This window comes from Aethalodelphis obliquidens, unplaced genomic scaffold (assembly GCF_003676395.1).
Source record: "Aethalodelphis obliquidens isolate GAN/ISIS:26980383/991018 unplaced genomic scaffold, ASM367639v1 scaffold110, whole genome shotgun sequence".
Taxonomy (NCBI): Eukaryota; Metazoa; Chordata; class Mammalia; order Artiodactyla; family Delphinidae; genus Aethalodelphis; species Aethalodelphis obliquidens.
Window position 1 is genome coordinate 2229432 of NW_020838054.1, and position 19899 is coordinate 2249330.

At 45.2% G+C, this 19899-nt stretch overlaps 1 protein-coding gene across 1 annotated transcript in view; it reads left to right on the plus strand.

Annotated features, from left to right (window-relative positions):
- The window catches only part of AFF2 (ALF transcription elongation factor 2), a 487389-nt gene that overhangs the window by 376048 nt on the left and 91442 nt on the right, over positions 1-19899 (plus strand). The window contains 1 exon segment of the mRNA XM_027096865.1: positions 7852-7948. Within this exon segment, the coding sequence (XP_026952666.1) occupies positions 7852-7948 (97 nt within the window).

The window sequence follows — 19899 nt, forward strand, 5'->3', positions numbered from 1 at the left end:
AGTGCCGACATGTAGTATATTCCAGCTAGACCAAGCACCCCACTCTTCCCCAAACCTCAGGTCTCTTGGTTCCTCTGCTTGTTCTCCCCAGGCTGCTCTTTCCTTCCTTCCCTGGCAGTTCATTCTGCCTTGGAGGCATTACTCGAAGGCCACTGCTTCTGGGTAACCTTCACCAGACTCTCCGGGTAGACTTCGACGTTCCTTCTTTGAGTCCCTTCTTACGTGCCTCTGACATTGAACGTACAACATTACATTGTTATTGTTTGTTTATCAGGTCTTTGTGCTTCTTAAAGTGCGAGTTTATTAGGGGAAGGGACCATGTCATCCACATAGTTGCCACCCCAGGGCCAAGCACAGTCATGGCAAGTGACTGAGTGTTTACCAACCACCTTACATACATAATCTCATCTAATCCTCATACCGACCTTCTGAAATAGGTACTATTATTGTTTCCGTGGTACAGATTAGGAAACTGAAGCTATGGTAGGTAACTTGCCCCAGTCCACACTCAGCATGTTTTAGAGCTGGGGCTTAAGTTCAGCACAGCCCAGCTCCAAAAACTGTGCAACACTGTCTCACCCGCAAATACCAGGCCCAGTAAGTGGTCTTGAATGAATCCCTATTACTCCGCATGGAGGACTTTCCATATCACCTAGTATGACTCAAAGGAAATTCATTCAAGATGACACGTACAGTCCTACTGAAGAGTTGCACCATCTACTATCACGATGCATCCTCGGGACAGTTTTTAAAACAAAAGATTCTCTTGTCCCCTTTGCAATTATCCCAGCAGCTGTTTTCAGGTCCAGGTTGCTTCACTCGTTTATGATCGTCTCCAGGGAAATCCACTCTTAGATGTTTTTACACACACCCCTAAAAACTGATACAATAGCGTTTTGGCGTGTGTAACATTCTTGCAAGCCAACTGAATTCTATTAGGCCGTCTGTCATTTGCATGATAACTTGAGTCCCCACATTCAGAGAAAATTACATAACCCAGAGAAATATACCAAGAAAATGAAACTCAAATTCAAAATAATGCCCACGGAGCAGAACATTGGTATTGTGCTGAATTTATGTGATCAATTCTAAGGAAGCCCAAGGATGAAGAGGTGGCAGTCTGATACAAGTCAATAGTCGTATACATGAAGGCTCACGTTATTAGCTTTGGCTTATGTATGCGGTGTAGATATAAATCCACGTATACCACACGTGCAGCTAGAAACAGGATATTTACTCTTTTATTTCCTACTGTTGCCTTGTCTGTACTCAGGACTCGAGCCAAACAGACTCTTCGGCATTCCCCGAATCTCTGAGATAGATATTCTTTTTATTCCTATTGCACAGAGGAAAAAACTGAGGTCCAGAGAGGTTAAGTAACTCGCGTTCTCTAACTAAATCCTGTGCAATATCCGTGGGGCCATAATTACCTCCAACAAATAAGACTCGACCAGATGATTGTTTTTACACGACGTTCATCTGATCCCTGGGGTACCCGGGAGGTCGCCCAACCTGACTGTGAGCAAAGCACCGTGGCTTTAATCTTTAAGCATGGGTTTCTTATAAGATTTCACCTGGCAGGGGAGGATTCGTGTGTGTAGGAAAGTTTGAAAACCACTGGTTTACAGCAGGGGTCAGCAAACTTTTTGACGTAAAGGCTCAGATAGTAAATATTTCAGGCTACTGAACTCGGCCATTGCGGCACAAGAGCACAGGTGATATGTACATGAATGGGTGTGGTATGTTCCAATTTGACTTTGTTAACGGATAAGGAAATTTGAACGCCATATCATTTTCATATCTCATGAAATATTATTCTTCTTTTGATTTTTTCTCAACCATTTAAAAATGTGAAAACCAATCATCTTAACTCACAGGCAGTACAAGAACAGAGGGAAGGCTAGTTTGGACTGAAGGCCTCAGTTTGCCAAAACCTGGCCTACATGGTCCCTAAGGGAACTCTCAGTTCTCTTGTTCAGGAACCACAGTAAGCACATGAGATGCCCACTTTCTGAAACCCTGAGAACGCCGTCAGCTACAGGTATCTTCTGGTCTCCTTCTCTGGTCTGTCTGCCCATGGCAGGGTGCATGATCTAGTTTGGACCCAGGCTGCGGGCCCACTGGGAGACACCAGGCTAGAGGTCCCACCTGATAGATCTTGGAGATCTGTCTCCGTAGAATATAGTCTGGATCTTCCAACTATTGTCACTGCCTCAGCCCTCAGACTCAGAATTTCCAGGATCCCCAGTGGGGTGGTCACGGAATCTGACTTTTAAGTTAAAACCTTGAGAAAATTAAATGCAGCTTCTCCCGAGAAAAGAGCCTGAGCCCCTTCACGTCAGGGAAACGGAATGAATACTTTGAAAAATATCACAGCCTCTTCCTCGTCACCTGCCTTACTACCCACAAATGATTCGGTGCTGCAGAGACTACAGAGCGCTAGGTAGGGAAATACAGAATTCCGTGAGCGATTCTCATCAGGTCGTGTTTCATTCCTCCCAGCCTACTTTATGAAGAGGAAGTGTCCTTTAAGGAGTCAATAGGACTAAGATACTATTCTAGAAAAGGGCCCACGGTAAGAGGCTGCCTGACAAGAAGGCCCAGGTCTTCAGGCATCCCCCAGACTCTCTGGGATACGCAGCCCACCTCAGCTGTGTTATTCATTGGAGCCAAAGGCGACAACAAAACACTTGATTGCTGTCGGCTCCGAATACTTATGGGGACAATGGTCATTTAAGCTAGTCCTCTGAAAGCCCCAAAATAGTTGGGACAAAAGCTATGGTTCTCAATTTTTGAGAGCCTAGAACCTGACCGGAACAGCCTCCTTCCCTCCCCTGCACGATGGAAATAGCAGCACTGGCTCTACCTCCCATCCCCGTTCCACGTCCAGTCTCCCAGTGTGGCTTATAGAGAACAGGGCTCAGGCTACTAGACGGAAGCTACAAGACAGCACAGGGCAACTCCTAACTGGCAGAGCTCAAAACGATGAAAGCTACTGAACAGTAGAAACGAATGCCTAAAAGCATCACACAAAGGCTGTGGCCGTACTTTAGGGATGTAGTAGGTATCTGCACCTGGTGACGGGTGAGACAAGTAGCACTCTAGGCACTTCCAACGGTAAGAGCCGTAGTCCACCTGCACATCAGCCACCAACACGGCAGCTACCTCCACTGACACCTGGAAGCTGGAATCCAGCCCATAATAAGTAATGCGCCTGATGGGCTGTCTGCCCAGAGGGGCACCATTTTGAAATTCACAGAAAGGCACTGTGTAGGCTTACAAGCCCGGAGAACCACTCAGGGTTCGGAAGGTTGCTTCCGAGCAAGGATTCCGTATCAACTAACAGCCCCCGAAGCCCAGTCTTACATACAAAGGTTAAAGTCACGTGTGTCTGGGAACAGCCTCCTGAGGGTGGCAGGCCCAAAGACAGTGCCCAAGGTGAGCACGGCGTCCAGCGGGGGCCCTCCTTGGCCCCTTTCTCTGAATCTGCAGGTCGCTCCACAGCTATAAGGAGCAGGACGTCAGAGCCACTCTCGCTTGAAACTGTCTGGGTGTTTCCTCTTGCAACTGGCCTTCAGATATCCAGGGGATCTTAGGCACTCTGGGGGGATCTCAGGAAACCCCAAACAGCCATGATGTGTTTAGAACATTCTAGAGAATAAATCCAAGCCCAGAAACTTTCCAAACTCCTTAAGGATCTCTGAACCTCTCCTCACCTGGTCAGGGGCTTCCAATGATGCCTGCTAGCTGGTGCCTCTGCCAGTCTTTGAGTCACCGCCAGAGCTTTTTAAAAAAAATTGTTCCAAACTCTATAGCACCATTGCTCAGGTAATAATAACAACAATAGCAATAATAACCAAGATGAAAGCAATAGCTACCTGTATTGACTCCTAGGCAATTTGTATAAACTTTCTTTTTCTAATCCTTCCAAAAATTCTCCAAAGTAGGTATTATTGTTACTGATTTTAACATGTGAGAAAATTGAGATTCAAAGAGTTTTATTAACTAGTTCAAGAGAGCAAACCCATTAGAAAATCCAGTATTTGAACTCAGGTCTGTCTGGCTCTCAAGCCCTTGCTCTGAGGCTCACGCTGCCACAACTAAAGTCTTCATTTCCATAGAACCTTCCGGAATAATGTTTCTAGCTCTCTATTTTTTCCTCTTCAAAATCACCCGAGCTTTCCGTTCTGTGAAGGAGCAATGTTTCTGGAGAGCAGATGTTACAGTTATAAGTAACATGGGGCCTGTCACACCGTAGTGTCCTAGGATGTCCCAGTGCCAAGAGCCCTCTGAGGCCACCAGGATCAGCTCGAGGCCCAGAGCATTAGGAACAGAGAAGACCCTGAACATGGCTCTCCTTTCTCCTCCAAGCCCTCCCCAGTCTTCTTTTTGTTCATTCCATCTCATCTGCCCCAACTTTCAGTATTGGAGCTTTTCTAGGTCCAGGACTTTGTTTTGTTGACACAGTTTTTATGGACTACTTTACTTCTTAATACTCAAGAAATGATAAGTCATAGTAAAAATAAAAACAGAGTTTTCGCGCAAAGGCAGACCTCGTGAACCACTAGATCCGGAACAAACACCTGAAGTCACTAAGGAGGGCTGCTTTGTTCTGTTTTCATCCAATTGAAAAGTGGAAGAACGGTCGTTGTTGTTGTTGACGACCACACGCGTAGGCAGACGTTCACGTCAGCATGGTCTGTTCACATCTGGGGCTGTCCGGTGTGTGCTGAATCTATGGAATTATAACCTCATGAAAAGAGATTACCATTTTTCTGCTGAGACCACCTCAACTGCAATGGGCATGAATGGTGCTGCTATAAGAATTAAATCCCAAATCTTTCATAATCCTCCACTTTCCCTAGAGTAATGTTCAGCATTAGCTATGGATGGAAACGCAAACAAGTCCATGTAGATTCAATAATAAAGCTTAATAGGTCAGGGAAGGGGTGGAATGAAATGAATGCTTAACACCTCCAGAGAGAGCGCATTAGTTTGCCTTCCCGGTGACTTCCTTGATCTGTGTTTGCCGGGACTTGAATCTATGCACCAGATTGTCCTTTATTAACCAGATCCGTACCAGGCTTCTTGCACGGGAGATGTTTAATGTCAATCACCGTACAGATTGGCTGCCTATTTGCCGAGCTGTACATTGGAGGGTCTTTCATTTCCATATTAAGATCTTACAGAGCTGATTGGAGAGTCAAATAAATGCTGAGTTCCGGTCTCCACGCTCTGGTTCTAACTGAAGGAGGGTAGCCTGAAGACCCTGAGCCCGTTTGTGGATCCAGCTTTGAGACACTGACACGTTTCCCGAGTCACCACGGCTTACCTTCAGGTTGCTTGGCAAACTAAAATGAGAGGAGCAAAATCTCACTAAGGGTTGGCTTGTGATTACTTGCTAACAGTATTAATGCTGTACATTATTTTCTGACTGCGGTGATGTTTCTAAACTAATAAATGACACCCTGCATTATTTTGCGTTTTCATAAAGCATTTCACATGCATTAATTCATGTTATGCTCACCACCACCACCGTGTGAAAAAGTTTCATTATCATCCCATGTAACGGATGGGGGACACAGATGAGGCACAGAGACAGCAAATGACTTACCCAAGGTATCAGAGTTTATGATTCGCCCGCAGTTGAACCCAAACGTCTTGATCCCAGGTCAATATGTTTTGTTTTATTTTGTGGGGCTTTTGTTGTTGCTGTTGATTTTATTTCATATTCTGTCCTTTGTAAGTTACATCCTCTAGGAATACATTATATACTCTCAAGTTCTGGCTGGAGGTGGTCTGGGTTCCATGTTTGCCACCGTGATTTCCGAGCTGTATGACCATGAACAAGTTCCCTAACCTCCCTAGGCCTCAGTGTTTCCATCTGGAACATGGGACTAATCATTATTATTACTATGGGAACTTCCTTCGTAAGGTCCAAATCACAAATTACACGCTGCTGGTCAAATACTCAGCACCTTCCCTGACACAGAAATGGATCCTCTGAAGGGTAAGAATCATTTATCATTTATTTTGCCGAACACTTAGGTGTAAATTAACACTGTATTCACACACACACATACACACGTACACACACAGAAAATGAAGCCCAGCATAGGTTGTTTTTAAATGTTTGAGTTCTAAGCTTGTGAGAATGATACTGTCTTCATGTAGCACAATGTGCTGTAAAGAATTATTTGTTCAGAGTTATAAACCCGCAACTGCAAAAGCAATGTCTCCTCTAAGATCTTCCAAACATCCATTAGTCTCTTGAAGGACAGTCATAAATCCTGCACATTTCGTTTATCTGAAACCAACTCTAACAACTGTCCTTCCCACCAATCATCCTTTATATCCGTCTTCGGGTTTCAGACCTCAGTGAACACATCCTGGTCTTATGTGGCTGAGCGTGAAAGTGGAGGAGCTGGGCTCTCTTTGGAGAGTTTCTGGAACCCACTCTGACCTGAATCTCTTTCTAACATTTGGACATAACCTCTGACATAACACGCTCCCCTATTTATCAAATTAGAAGCTGCCTTTCGCTTTCCAGCTTCCCTTCTGGAAATAACACGTAGGTGGGAATCAGGAGGTGGGAGTTTTAGGACGGGCTCTAGCACTAAGTAGCTGTGTGACCTTGAGCAAAGCACTTGGCCTCTCGGAACCTTTCTTTGCTTGTCTGCAAAATGAGGCTGGTGGACTGTATCGTTTCTGGGAAGACGCTGTGCAGAAGGCAGAGGTAGATAAGGTACCGCGCCTGTGCACGTGGGAACTGGGGGCGGTGCTCGGGGGACAGCTGGAGCTGGCATCAGCCGGAGCTGGGGTGGAGAGAGGGAAGAGGGATTCTTCCTCAAAAGCTTTTGTGGCGGAGGTGGGATCTGACTGAGCCGTGGAGGAAAAAATAGGACTTCCAGAGTTGAAGAAGGGACTTCTAGCCTGGGAGCTGAGCCTGACGCAGAGTCTGGAAGCAAGAAAGAGCAAAGCGTGCTCAGAAACTAGTAATCAGTCCAGAGAGGCTGGGGATGAGGTCTAAACCTGCGTTTAAGAAATAAAAAATATTAACACCAGTTGGTCTTTGAAAGGAGTGTAACTGGAATTTAAGGTAATAAGTCACTCTTCCTGCAGTAGCTCAGACTTGGAGCTGGAGAGCGGGTGGCACTGGAATTAATATCCCCATAGAAACAGAAGGCTCTGTGTGCTCGATAAACAATTTTGAAAGTGCTCTAGTTCATCACCCACATCATGGGCTTACGTCTCTGGGATCAAATTTTACGGGAAGAGATGGGTCATATATCAAAAGGTTAATGACTAGCCATTTCTCGCCCAGCTATTTTGTGGCCACCGAGCTGCCACTGTGCAGGGGACACGGAAAGGCAGTGGAGATTCACCGGGCCATTTGCCTCTGCCATCCGGAGAGCCCCCGCAGACTTTGACGACAGCCTCTAGAGCCGGGGGCCGCCGTCATGCCCCTGTTCTTTCATGGGAGACTTCGAGCATCTTTTCCTGTAGAGATCCACCGGCACGTTCCACCTCCACAGTGACTGATCTGTACATTATTACACTTTCAGTAGTAAAAATATATAGACTCCAGTCATCTCTGGAGATGCTGAAATAGTGCTTTTTCCCCCCTTGATTTAGGGGAAGGTAGAGAGGCAGGATGTGTGCAGAGTCTGACAGAAATATAAGAGCTCAAATATCTAATTAGCTGAAAGAATCTTGGTTCCCTCTGCACCTCTGACAGAATTGCAGCTGTCAGATTGGAGCTCCAATATTTTATCCTCGTCGCAAGATGTATCTGAGGATGATTTAGAAAAGACGCTTTTTAACGTCAATGCCACTCGGCTTTTTTTGTAGGATGCTTGAAGACGACCTTAAGCTGAGCAGCGATGAAGATGACCTTGAACCCGTGAAGACCTTGACCACTCAGTGCACTGCCACTGAGCTCTACCAGGTAGGACCAGTTTAGGGCTCGGTTTGGGACCCACGGGGAGGGAGCTAGAGGACCTGGAATGGTTTTGCCCTCCAGAAGCCTACCCGCTTCATCTGTGAACTTTGGAGAGAGGGAGAGAAGCAAGGGCAGGCATAGTGCCCTGGAACAGGTCGAATCAGCTCACACTTTCACATCTTTCCCTCTCCTGGACTAAGTGTGGTCTCGAGTGCGGTGTAACTTTCCTGTAGTGACTCCACCACGAGGCCTAGCGCCCACACTCATTCATTCGTTCCTTAGGGTATAAACATGACTGCTCCGTTCACCTTTCCCAGGGGTGCCACTTCAGGACACAGCTGACCGTCAGTGCCCAGTAGCTTGCGGCTCACATGAACCTTCGGGCAAAAGGCATTTGGCAAAAACTTGCTGCCGCCTTGTTTTCTTCCATTCTGCATCACAAATATTTACAGTACTTACCGCCAAATTAGATGGCAAGAATGTGTGTTTTCAGCATTTCCAATGAGCCTGCACCTCTTGATTTGAAAAAGCTAGGTATCATGTATGAATCGTGAGAATGGCAGTGTAGTGCGTGATATCAGTGATGCTGATGTGTTTTCTCTGGGACAGAAAACTGTCTCGCGTGTGGGGTCCTCCTGGGTGTGCTGAGAGCCTCAAATAAGGAACACAGAAGGATCGCCTTTTTTTAAAGCCAATACCTGACCATGTTCTTTCTACCGTGAAACTAGTGTTTCAAGATAGTTAACAAATACAGAATTCCATATTCACTAAATATTTTCTGAGGAGCCTGCAAAGAAAAAAGCTTAGGGAAGACTCTTCAAGGCTTATCTACTCCATTTTCGTCTACAGTTTTTGACCGCACGAGAACTCCTACCATTCCGCGTAATTTTAAAATTGAGTACTTCTTAATGTTATGTAGCCAAAACTTCCCTCTCCCTTACTTTCTCCGCTTTATCCTGCTTGCATTTTGGATAATATGTAAAAACTGCATCTTTGCAGCTTTGGTGCTTTATCAAGAACAAACACAGTCGTCTCCCGGGGGCTTGTGGTACGTTTACTGAATGCAAGCAATCCCTTTCCTACCTGGGTCACGGACTCCAGAGCAAATGTAAAATGCACACTTAAATTCCCGTGTCTGCCATTCCTGCTTTCTGCATTTAATATGCCAGTGACAAGAACATTATAACGGGGCTTCCCTGGTGGCGCAGTGCTTGAGAGTCCGCCTGCCGATGCAGGGGACGTAGGTTCGTGCCCCGGTCCGGGAAGATCCCACATGCCGCGGAGCGGCTGGGCCCGTGAGCCATGGCCGCTGAGCCTGCGCGTCCGGAGCCTGTGCTCCGCAGCGGGAGAGGCCACAACAGTGAGAGGCCCGCGTACCGCAAAAAAAAAACAAAAAACAAAAAACAAAAAATCATTATAATGGTAAATAACCCCTCCCCCCCAGTCCTAGGTCATTGATTTTGACAGATGCAAGATGACATTTTAATGAAAATGCTTCAAGCAAGTCATCAACAGTAAGTGAAGGTAGAGTTTGCATGTTGGCGTCTTCTCTATGTGATTACACAAGTGCAGTCTCCTTTTTTGGCTTCTCGAGTTGTTATTTTCTGTCTTTACCTGAAGAAGTGGCATCGGGTCAGCTGGCCTGAATCATCTGGGGTTTTAGGATGTATGCGGTGACCGTGTCAATGCCGAGGCCCTCGGGTAATCCCGGTTGGTGAGTGGGAAGCTCTCTGTGGCCCGCGGCCCTTAGCCTGCCACGCCTTCCCCACAGAACTTCTCATTTGAAGGGGAGGTTGAACTGGGATATCTGAGGTAAGGCAAAATGACAGCTTACTTCCCCCTAGCTGGGTCCAGGAAGCAAGAAGCGGGAGCAAGGTTATAAACATGAGCCCTCGAGTTCCAGGACTAGTTACAAAGCCCGAAGCCTAAAGGCCGGGAGCGGATGCTTTTGCAGTAGCACAGGCCACGGTGACAGCAAGTTTTGGTGAGTCCTGGCTTTCTGAAGCCCAGTATTCTTTTTCCAATATGTGTGGATTGACACCATTTTCCTTTTTTTGTCGTGGTGGTAAAATCCACATAACATAAAATTCACCCTTTTAAAGTCTACAATTCAGTGGCATCTAGTCCATTCACAAGGTTGTGGATCCAACACCAGTTCCAGAATATTTTCGTCACCCCAAAAGGAAACCGTACATTAAGCAGTTACTCCCCAGCCCTCGACAACCACTCATTTACGTGGATCTGCCTATTTCGTTTGAATGAAATCGTACAATATTGTGACCTTTTGTGTCTGGCTTCTTTCACTTAGCATCATGTTTTCTAGGTGCGTCCATGTTGTAGCCTGGATCAGTGCTCCATTCCTTTTTTACGGCTAAATACTATTCTGTCATATGGATATACACTGCCTTTTGTTCATCCGTTCGTCAGTTGATGGACATTTGGGTCCACCTTTTGGCTTTGCAGATAGAGTTCCTATGAGCCTTTGTGTATACAGTATATATTTTTGTTGAACACCTGTTTTCAGTTCTTTTGAATTGAATCTTTTAATTTTTTGCAGTTCTTTTGATTCTTCCCCCTAGAAGTGGAATTGTTGAGTCCTATGGTAATTTATGTTTAACTTATTGAGGAACCACCAAAATCTTTTTCTTTTCAGGTGAGATAACATGGTGCCACATGGGACCATCACATCTCCGGCCACATCTATTTGTGGCAGGATGATTGGAGGGAAAAGCATCCGAACAAATGCATTGGTACAATAAATGATGTGTCCAAGGGACCAGACCACACCATTGGTTTGAGCCGTCATTATACTTAGAGACGTTCTCAGAACCTGGTAGCTACATTCAGGCACGTGTGGTTCAATAAAAAAGCCATTAGCTTTCTGGAGACATCCTCAGATCATCTCATGCATGATCATTGCACCCAAATTGCCCAGATTTGGTGAGTACACACCAATCTTTTCCCCAAAGCTCTTAAGACCTAATGCTATGGTTTACAACATAAAGAATCCCAAGAGAATCATTGCAAATGCACGTATGAAAATGAAACACGGGGTTGAGATGTGTCAGTTTCTAATTTGACATTTCAGTCCCAAGTCTCTCGTCATCAGAACACTCTCCCCTCTCCCTGCCCCACCACGAGCACCCCCGACGGCAGTACTGGCCGTGCTGAGCGGGTCCTGTGCACAGACACCGATAGAACAATTAGGATGTGTTTAAATGCTAAGTATTATTCCTGCAAACGGGAAAATACAGCAGGAAGCCTGAAGGGGAGAAGCGTAATATACAAATTAAAGATGCCAAATTGTCGGCCACAGAGACTCGGGGATGTAAAATATATTTTTAACAAGATATTTTACCTTCTGGTGATTCTTTAAGTCAGAGATGCTCAATCACATACGCCCATAGTTTCAGTGGAAGAGCCATGGTGATGGTACCCTGAAAATATCTGTTGAAAGTTTGCGTGCTCTCTCCACATTCCCCATCGCATTTTGCTCCCTCGGTTGGGACTATTTGGGAAGCAGCTGCGTCCATGTGGCTTGGACATCAGTCGTGTGGCGCCGTGGAGGAGAGTGAGCGAGAGAGCACAGGCGTGTGGTCGAATGGGTTTGAATCCTGGCTCTGTCACTTGCTGGTTGACCTTGGGCTCAAGACCTAAGTATCTGTAACACGGAGGTTAACAGAGGTAGCACTACTTCACTGGGTCATAGTGAGGATTCGGTGATTGAGTGAGTGAACACAGGCCAAATCATTTGACACTACGGTTGGCACGTAGTAAGTACTCACTACTTTACCTCATCACCGTCATCAGATCATCATCATCGTTACTACTGTAGTGACGATCTAAAAAGCCTCATATTTGAGAGACTAGATCCATTACTTTCCCTTTTCTTGTAAGGAATGGGATGTTAAAGGGAGCTGCTGAATTAGCTACTTGGTAAACAGCCAGTATGTGGCCAACTTGAATGAAAAGATTCTGTCTTGTCCTAACGTGTATTAGCTGTGTGCACCTAGCCATGAGGAACTGTAAGTGTGGTCGTTGAGTGCATATGGCTTTTGCAAACGTATGGTCACCAAAGGGGATGGGGAGGGATAAATTAGGAGTTTGGGATTAGCAGATACACACTACTATGTATAAAACAGATAAACAACAAGGGCCTACTGTATAACACAGGGAACTCTACTCAATATCTTGTAATAACCTATCATGGAAAAGAATCTAGAAAACAATATATGTAAGTATAATTGAATCACTTTGCTGTACACCTGAAACTAATACAAACTGTAAATTAACTATACTTCAGATTTTTTAAATGGTTTAAAAAGAGCATGGTTTTTGGACTAGAAAAGCCTGGGCTTCAATCCCAGCTCTGTCACGTAATAGTTGCATGACATCGGGCAAGTCACCTAACATCTCAAAGTCTCAGATCTCTCACCAGTACACTAGAATAAAGTGCTGTCGCCTAACGCATTGGAGTACTGTGAGGACGAGATGAAGATCGTGCATAAGAAAATGCTTTGAAAGCCACAAACGCTACGCAGATCGGAGGTTGTTCTTCCTTATGGCCCTTTTAAACATTAACTGGAAGCGCCCTCTTTGGGGTCCATTGGTAAATAGATCTTGCCCTTCATTTTGGCCTTGGTGCCCAGAGGGATCTGCTAGGAACTGGGTTGAATGTCCTAACTGCACCCAAAAGACATCCATTGGGTATGAATGACGTTTCCTCCCCTCTGAGCTCTGACAAGTTTTAACCTAGACATCCCAGGAAGAAAGGCCAGGTTGCCAATGACACTGCACCAAGTCCTCCAGGAGAATTATGTGTCTCTGAAAAAGAGTTTTTCTTCAAAGGACTGACATGGGTGGAGAGCTGAGTCATACCTTCGGATCGCAGTTCTTATTTCTCTTTCTGAGTTCTCACTGTGCCCTGGAGAAAGGCTATAACGGTCTGCTGTGACACTCTACTCTCACCTTGGTTCTCTCTCAGGAACTTCCCCTGAATGGAAAATAAATAATTACTTAAAGTTGACATCGGACATTGGAATGTTCCAGAACAGTGTTTGAATTGGATGCAGTGTTTTGAACTTAGTCTGCGTGAACATACGAGTTGCAGTATGTTCTGTTTTGTTTTTGAAGTCAGCTCTCAATAACAGGGTTGGATGTACAGCAGAGTGATTCAGTTATACACAACACACACACACACACACACACACACATTCTTTTTCGTAAATGAACTATATTTCAATAAAAATTTAAAACAATAGCATGGTTGGGATATGGGGGTCTCCATGATGCCCATTAGCCAGCTGATTGCGTTTTCCTTCTCAGCTGCCACTCTTGGCATCATAAATATGAAACCCAACCCTGGCCTTCTCCATACAACAGTTATTGAATTGCCATTTTCAACCCAGTCATGCACGGCAGGCAGCGATGCTGTGACGAGTCCCCTGGGGTCTGGCCTGAGCACAGCACGATCCAGTAGGACGGGCTTCCTGCATGTGCCTCGGCGTGGGGTTCTCTGCACACCCTCGCCCCTCATACCACTGAACCTGCAGTTTTCCTTTTGGTCCATTTTTCTTCTTATGTTTCTCGGGATTAAAAGAACTCCTGAAAATGAGGGGTTAAACCTGGAATCAATTTTCATTTACAGCTGAGAAGCAGTTATTGATGCTGTGTTTGCAGTTCAGTGAAAGATCTAAAGATATAGACCTGGTGCTCCTCTTTCAATATGAGTAGCCTAATCCGTCACAAATGTTTTTTTAACAACGAAATCGTATTGACAGGTTTATTAAAATTGTCATCTTTGAAGTTTTAACCTATCCACAATTTGACCTATTCCAAAGGCTTCTAGAATGTGTGGTGGCCCAACTCCAGAGCCCCCTCCAGTACACATTCATAGAGCCAGGTAAACATCCCCTTGATGTTTCCTTGCGTGTTATCCTGATGTTTGATTTACGCAGCTTGAAGCATGTAATGTCTGTTATACCCTGGCAGCAGGACGGTCTGTGATGCCTGGGTTTTGAAGCTGGGTTAGATCCGGACACGGCTCTCCCTTGCCCTAATCATCTCGGACTGGTGTTAGCAGCATCAGACTTTAGCATTACAAAGGCCATAAAAGAAATAGGTATTGTTAGAAACGACCTTTAGGGAATTCTAATAGTAATACCATCTTATGATTAATGTGAATGAAACTGAAACCTTAGGTGACTTCATTTAGCCCAGTTAGAAATTCCGAAAACGGGCACTATGGCTGGAAATGCTCAGTCAGTGACCAGGCTCAGCTAAAGGACTCTATAGGTAGAGCTTGGAGCTTTAAAAACTCCAAGTGCTTTAAAAACACTTTAAAGTGGGTGCTTTAAAAACAGAGCTGGACAATTTCAGTTTGCTTTGAGCACAAAGACATTCTAATGAGTTGTGTCTGGACGTATTATCGTAAGTAGCTCCGATGTACCCAATTTTATTTAACCAGTCTTCTTTCTTTTTCTGCCAAGGGATTGCCCTTAGAAATGTGGTACTTAATTCAAAGCAGGTTACTGGGGACGTGTGGACTTTTCTTTTTTTTTTTGGACTTTTCAACTAGATGCTAGTAGCAGAGCTGCACCTCAAGCCTGTGAACATTTACAGAAAAATATTGTCTTCGAGCTTTTAGTCCAGGTTCTTGATTTGGGTTTTATACTTGATTCATTTTCGTTTATTTGTTCTTGTTCTTATTGTGGGACCAGCTCGCTGGCTAGGTTGTTCTCTGATAATTGCATATGCAATGAATTACATGGTAGCAGAAAATCTGAACATGCTGGCAGCTTTGGGATGTGCTCCTTGTACTTGGGATGCATACTGAACTTTCCAAACCTAGTGGCTAAGTGAAATTCAAGCCCACTTTTCTGTTTAAAGTTTGCTAATGAAAAGGGGGGCAATACAGTTTACTGCTGCTCTCGGCTGGCCCCTGATGCGCTACAGTGAATTCATTCGTTGTGACAACAGATACTCTTCCCTGCTATAATGCTTCCTATATTTTAGCCACAGTTCTTCTCTCATCGCGCTGAACAAGTTGTTACCTCCCCAAGGTTTCTCTACATTTCCATTTACTTTGTTATCAGCAGAAAGGCTGGGGAAGGCCTCTTCCGTAATGATATCAATATAGCACCCACGGCAAGAGAGGTCAGCCCGTCAGGGCTGTAGAAACAACAGATGGATTAGGATGAAACCGGGTGCGAAATAACTTTGATAGAGTCTTTTAATGTAAACAGTTTACCTGCCATTGCCTTTCATTGAAACGCCCCACAAAATGTGATGGCGTTTGGGCTGTGAAGGCTGCAGAAGGTAGCAGAATAAAATCCATACGGATCTTTTAATTTATTCATTAAAGACAGGAAAGTAAATAGGATAACATATAAGGTTAATAGAATAACATTGGCCTTCAGAGTCCCAAGATTGTGTTTTCCATTTGGCTGTATTAGCATAGAGACTAGATTAATAAGAAATTGCTTAGGGCTTGTATGATGTGATTTTTAATATGCTCCAGGCAAGTCTAGGACTGTTTAGAAACCTGCTTGCTGAATTTTTTCATTGTAATTAGGTCTTCTTTTAGTGCCAAATATTTTGACTCGTAATCTCCGTAGATTGCCTTCTTATTGTAATCTTCATAGAATGCTTTGAGCACACAGGTGCAGAGGAGCACAGCGTTTGCACGCGTGTCATGTCCGTCACTGCTGATGACCGGATACTGACGAACAACCACTACCACTTAGGAAGTGTCCATCTATGAGCATTTCCATCGCAAACCCAATGGCTGTTTTGCTTAGCGTAACACTTTCTCACCATGGCCTTAAATCACACGAGGCGATGTGTTGGCGAGGATGTGCTGCTTGCCCCAAGGTCCAAGGGGAAACAAAAATGTGTACAATTTGTCCTTTCAGAAACGATAACTCTCCAGTAGGACAGGGATGACCACAGCCTTTTGTCTACAGAGAGCACACGGCACATATCCGGCGCTGTGCAGAGGGTGGTAGGGGGAGTAGCAGCCACCTCTGGGAAGCTGGGAATCATTAAGTCAATTGGAATCAAAGTGCTGGAAAGAACAGGTATCACCGTGTTACCCTTGTCGCTACCTCTGGGCTGCAGGAAGTGGCTGGACAGCATCGCTCCTCTCGCCACCCCCATCCCCACTCTGTCTTTGGTCCAAGCTTGCTCTTTTCCTTAAGCCCTTTCATTGCCCCACTTTGGGTCCCAAATGCATGGCTGCAGCCTGGAGGTTCTGTCTTAGTCATCAGCTAACAACCCCCAGGCAGTGTACCACGTGTACCTAAGTTTATTGGAGGTGTCCACGTTTTGAGTTCAATCAGGGTTCTAGCATCTGTTAGAGCAGTACGAATGTCTCCAGTAATAAAACTCTTTGCCAAACTGAAAATGTAAGATTTTGAAATTTAGATGCTGGCTTGGAAAAATGTTCTGGGGCTTTGGTTTAGGGCCTAGGAATGCTTGATTCTGTTCCCCAAATGTCTGCCATCTGCTGGAAAATCTATCAGGTAGGCTGCAAACGCCCAAGGATCTTGTCAGGAATGGAAAGCAGAATCTGTCTTCTTAAGCAGATGTATTTACTTATTTCTATTGATTTAGCAAGAGCAAAGAGCAGAAGCATTGTAAGCACACAGAACAGGTATCCAAATTTGAGATTAGCTAGCGATCCTAGGTTAAAGATTCGAAATTCAAGTGGGTGGGCAGATAAAAGCAGCAGACCTTTCCAAAACGTGTGGCAGGGCGTAACGCACGTATCATGAAGTATCTCATAGGATCTTCGGAACATTAGATATAAACATCTATAAACTTGCTAATAGATCTTATTTCTTGCTAATGGAGGTTGACTCCACAATGGGAGTTCCATATTTATCCCTGAATTGTATATGTATATATATATATATTGTGTGTGTGTGTGTGTGTGTGTGTGTGTGTGTGTATGCTGAAATACTTGTGTGTGTATTAAAACATAGACTACCAGACCTTAAAATGACCACAGAGAGTCTTTATTCCAGCTGCCTAATTTTGCCAACAAGGGCACTGGGGCACAGAGAAGTCAGTTGTATTGTGAAATAACAGAGAATATACACATTGGTCTCTGGCCCTGGTTCCCAACACAGAGCTCCTAAATCCCTCATAATTTCCTCAGTAATAAAAGCAGTAGGCGCATCTTTTGTTCTAGTATTTGGTCTTTGACCCTGGTTCCTGACCCAGGGTCCTAAATCCCCTGGAATTTCCCGGGTGATAGGAGTGTCTTTTGTTCTAATGAGGTGACTCTTGGTGGGCTCCTGGATGCGGGCCGGCTGGTCACCAGAAAGACCAAGCCACGAGTGGAAGCTTGGCATGCCCAAGCCCACCCTCCCATCTTTACGGAGCATGTATGGGGTTCGTGGAGCTTCCAGGGTGGCTATTGGAACCTCTGATGTATAAGCCGATTGATCAGAAGCACAGGTGACAACTTGGGCTTGAGACTGGCATCTGAAGTGGGCGGAGGCAGTCCTGTGGGACTGAGCCCTTAACCAGTGGGATGTGATGCTCTCTCCAGGTAGACAGTGTCAGAATTGAGTTAAATGGCCGGGCACCTAGCTGGCGTTGCAGAAATTTGCTTGGTGTGGGAAGACCCCACACACATCTGGCGTCAGAGTGTTGTGAGTGTAGTCATAGTGTGAGAATAAAGGAGAAACGAGGGTGGAAGGATTACTGGGTTTTCTAATACAGATTGATGATAAAAATGGATGTAGCGTCCTTGGCCCGAGTATAATACGCTCTAAAGGGACGGAAAGCCTGAACACACTAGTCTGCTATTACTGAAGGTACGTCATCAGTATTCACTCCCATGTAGGTTTTGGCATACTTAGATTATTGGGTACCTACTAGGCACTAAGAATACTCTTCCCGTTTTCCTCGTTACACATAGTAGAGAGAGAGCCTCCATTAGGTCTTTATCATCTCCCAGCAAAGGACACGTGTCATTTTGTGAGGGGTGCCTCCCTAGTACCAGAGGCAAGAAGGCTCGGATTGGCTGGGGGAAAGAAAATTGAATTTTCAAATCCACAAGCCCCAGGGGAACAGAATAACTGAGTGCCACTTACCTTGGCCCTTCTAATGGGCAGAATAAATAAGCCAGTGCTGAGCTGCTCTGCCTCGTGTCTCCGTATTTACTCCACTTAGAGAATGATTAGTGTCGACGGATGAGTCTTAGGAGTGAAACGTGCTTCTTCACCAAAGACAGTTCATTTTCATTAAGTTACAATATATCAAAACCTTGGTTATAAACAAAATCACCAGTTGACAAATGCATCTTGCTAAAGGGTTTTGTATCCAGCAAAAGAGTCAGCCTAGAGGGAGCAAGCCTTAATGGAATGCAGGCACTACTGAGTCCTGTTATCGCATCATCTCGGGGCCAGACACGCAGAAAACTCCTACACATGTGGGGACAAGTAGGACCCGCTATGAGGCCTGTGTTCAACTGGCCTTGGTAGGGTCTTGAGCGGCAGGTTGGGTGAAGTTGATCAGGAACTCGATGAGCCTGGGGAAGCTATGGGGGATTCATGATCAAAGGGAGCGTAAAATGGGGTAACGCTAGAGAGACCAGCGGCCCAAAGGAGAGGCAGTGACTGTGGTCCCAGTGAGAAGTAGTAAGTCTCCAGCAAGACCATAGCTGCAGGAAGGGTGAGGAGGGGGCACAGCCTTCTGCCGGAAAGCACGATGGAAAGGTACCGTCTGGACCGCTCCGTACTCCCTCCTCGTTGGGGCGTGAATTCGAGCCTCGTGGGCAGTTGCAGGACGGATCCAGATGCACACGGTCCTGGAGCCCAGCTTTTCCTCCAGAGGCCTCTTCTCTTCTCTTCACAGAGCTGGGGACCCGCCGGCGCTCCCTCTTCCCCGGAGCAGTGCTCGGCCTCTCAGACTCTACAATCAGCCCCGATTCTTTTACCCAGCCCATGTTTATTAAGTGACTCTCAGGTGCCGGACACCTGGAACAAATTTCCTCCAGTCTCTGCCCGTCAAAATTTTAATCCTGCCCCCATGGTGTCTAGCACACGCCTACATCACGTATGCATCGAAAACAATGAATTAAATTAAAATCGGAGAAGCCCACTACTCTAAAGCTAGGGAAGGTGTTTTTGCTTCTTTCAGGTTCAAGATTCAAATACAGGATGTTTCCATGTTCCCTCCTGGGCACTCATCCACCAGAGGGTTAAACATAGTGGGAAGTGTCTTCCTAGAGATTGTCAGAAATTCAGGCAGGCATCCAGGTGTTGCAAAATGCTGAGTGACATTTTCTCCTGTTAAGCTGCAATCCTGGGTGTGCGTGCGTGCTGCCAGCCGATACCTCAGCCCGTAGGATAGAATGTAAGCCTCTTGATGTTTTCCTCATTCCAGCGCAATCTATTTAAATGCTGTAATTAAGCAATTCATTTTTATATTTGTGCAAGTGCTCTCAGGATATGTCTCTTTAATTGACTTAACCCATTCTGTAGGTGTTGATTTTCGACCATCTGAATACCCTAATGACGAGTTCATTTGTTAATAGAGGAGTTTCTCTCCTGAACTTAGCAATCAATGCAGTTTACCAGTACCTGCCACTAAATGAAGGTATGGCTGTGTCTCGCAGAGTTGCCCCATGAAAAATTAAAGGTAAAACATAGAAATACAAAAACCAGTGCAATCGATTGCTCTTCTGTCTTCTCTCCATAATGCATAGTATCCAGTTATTTGAAACTATCTGAATGATTGACTTTTCACTTTTTATCAAGAAATGTATTGTATACATGCAGTTTGGGTGTGTCTGCTAGTAGAATGCCAGGAAAAAGCATATCAACAGGAAATGTAAAAGGCATGCAAAACAGTGGTAACAGAATCGCATTTTATGCTTGACCGACAGTATGATTATTGATTACGGAGGAAAGCAGTGCCTGACTACGTGGCCTTGTAAAATGAGT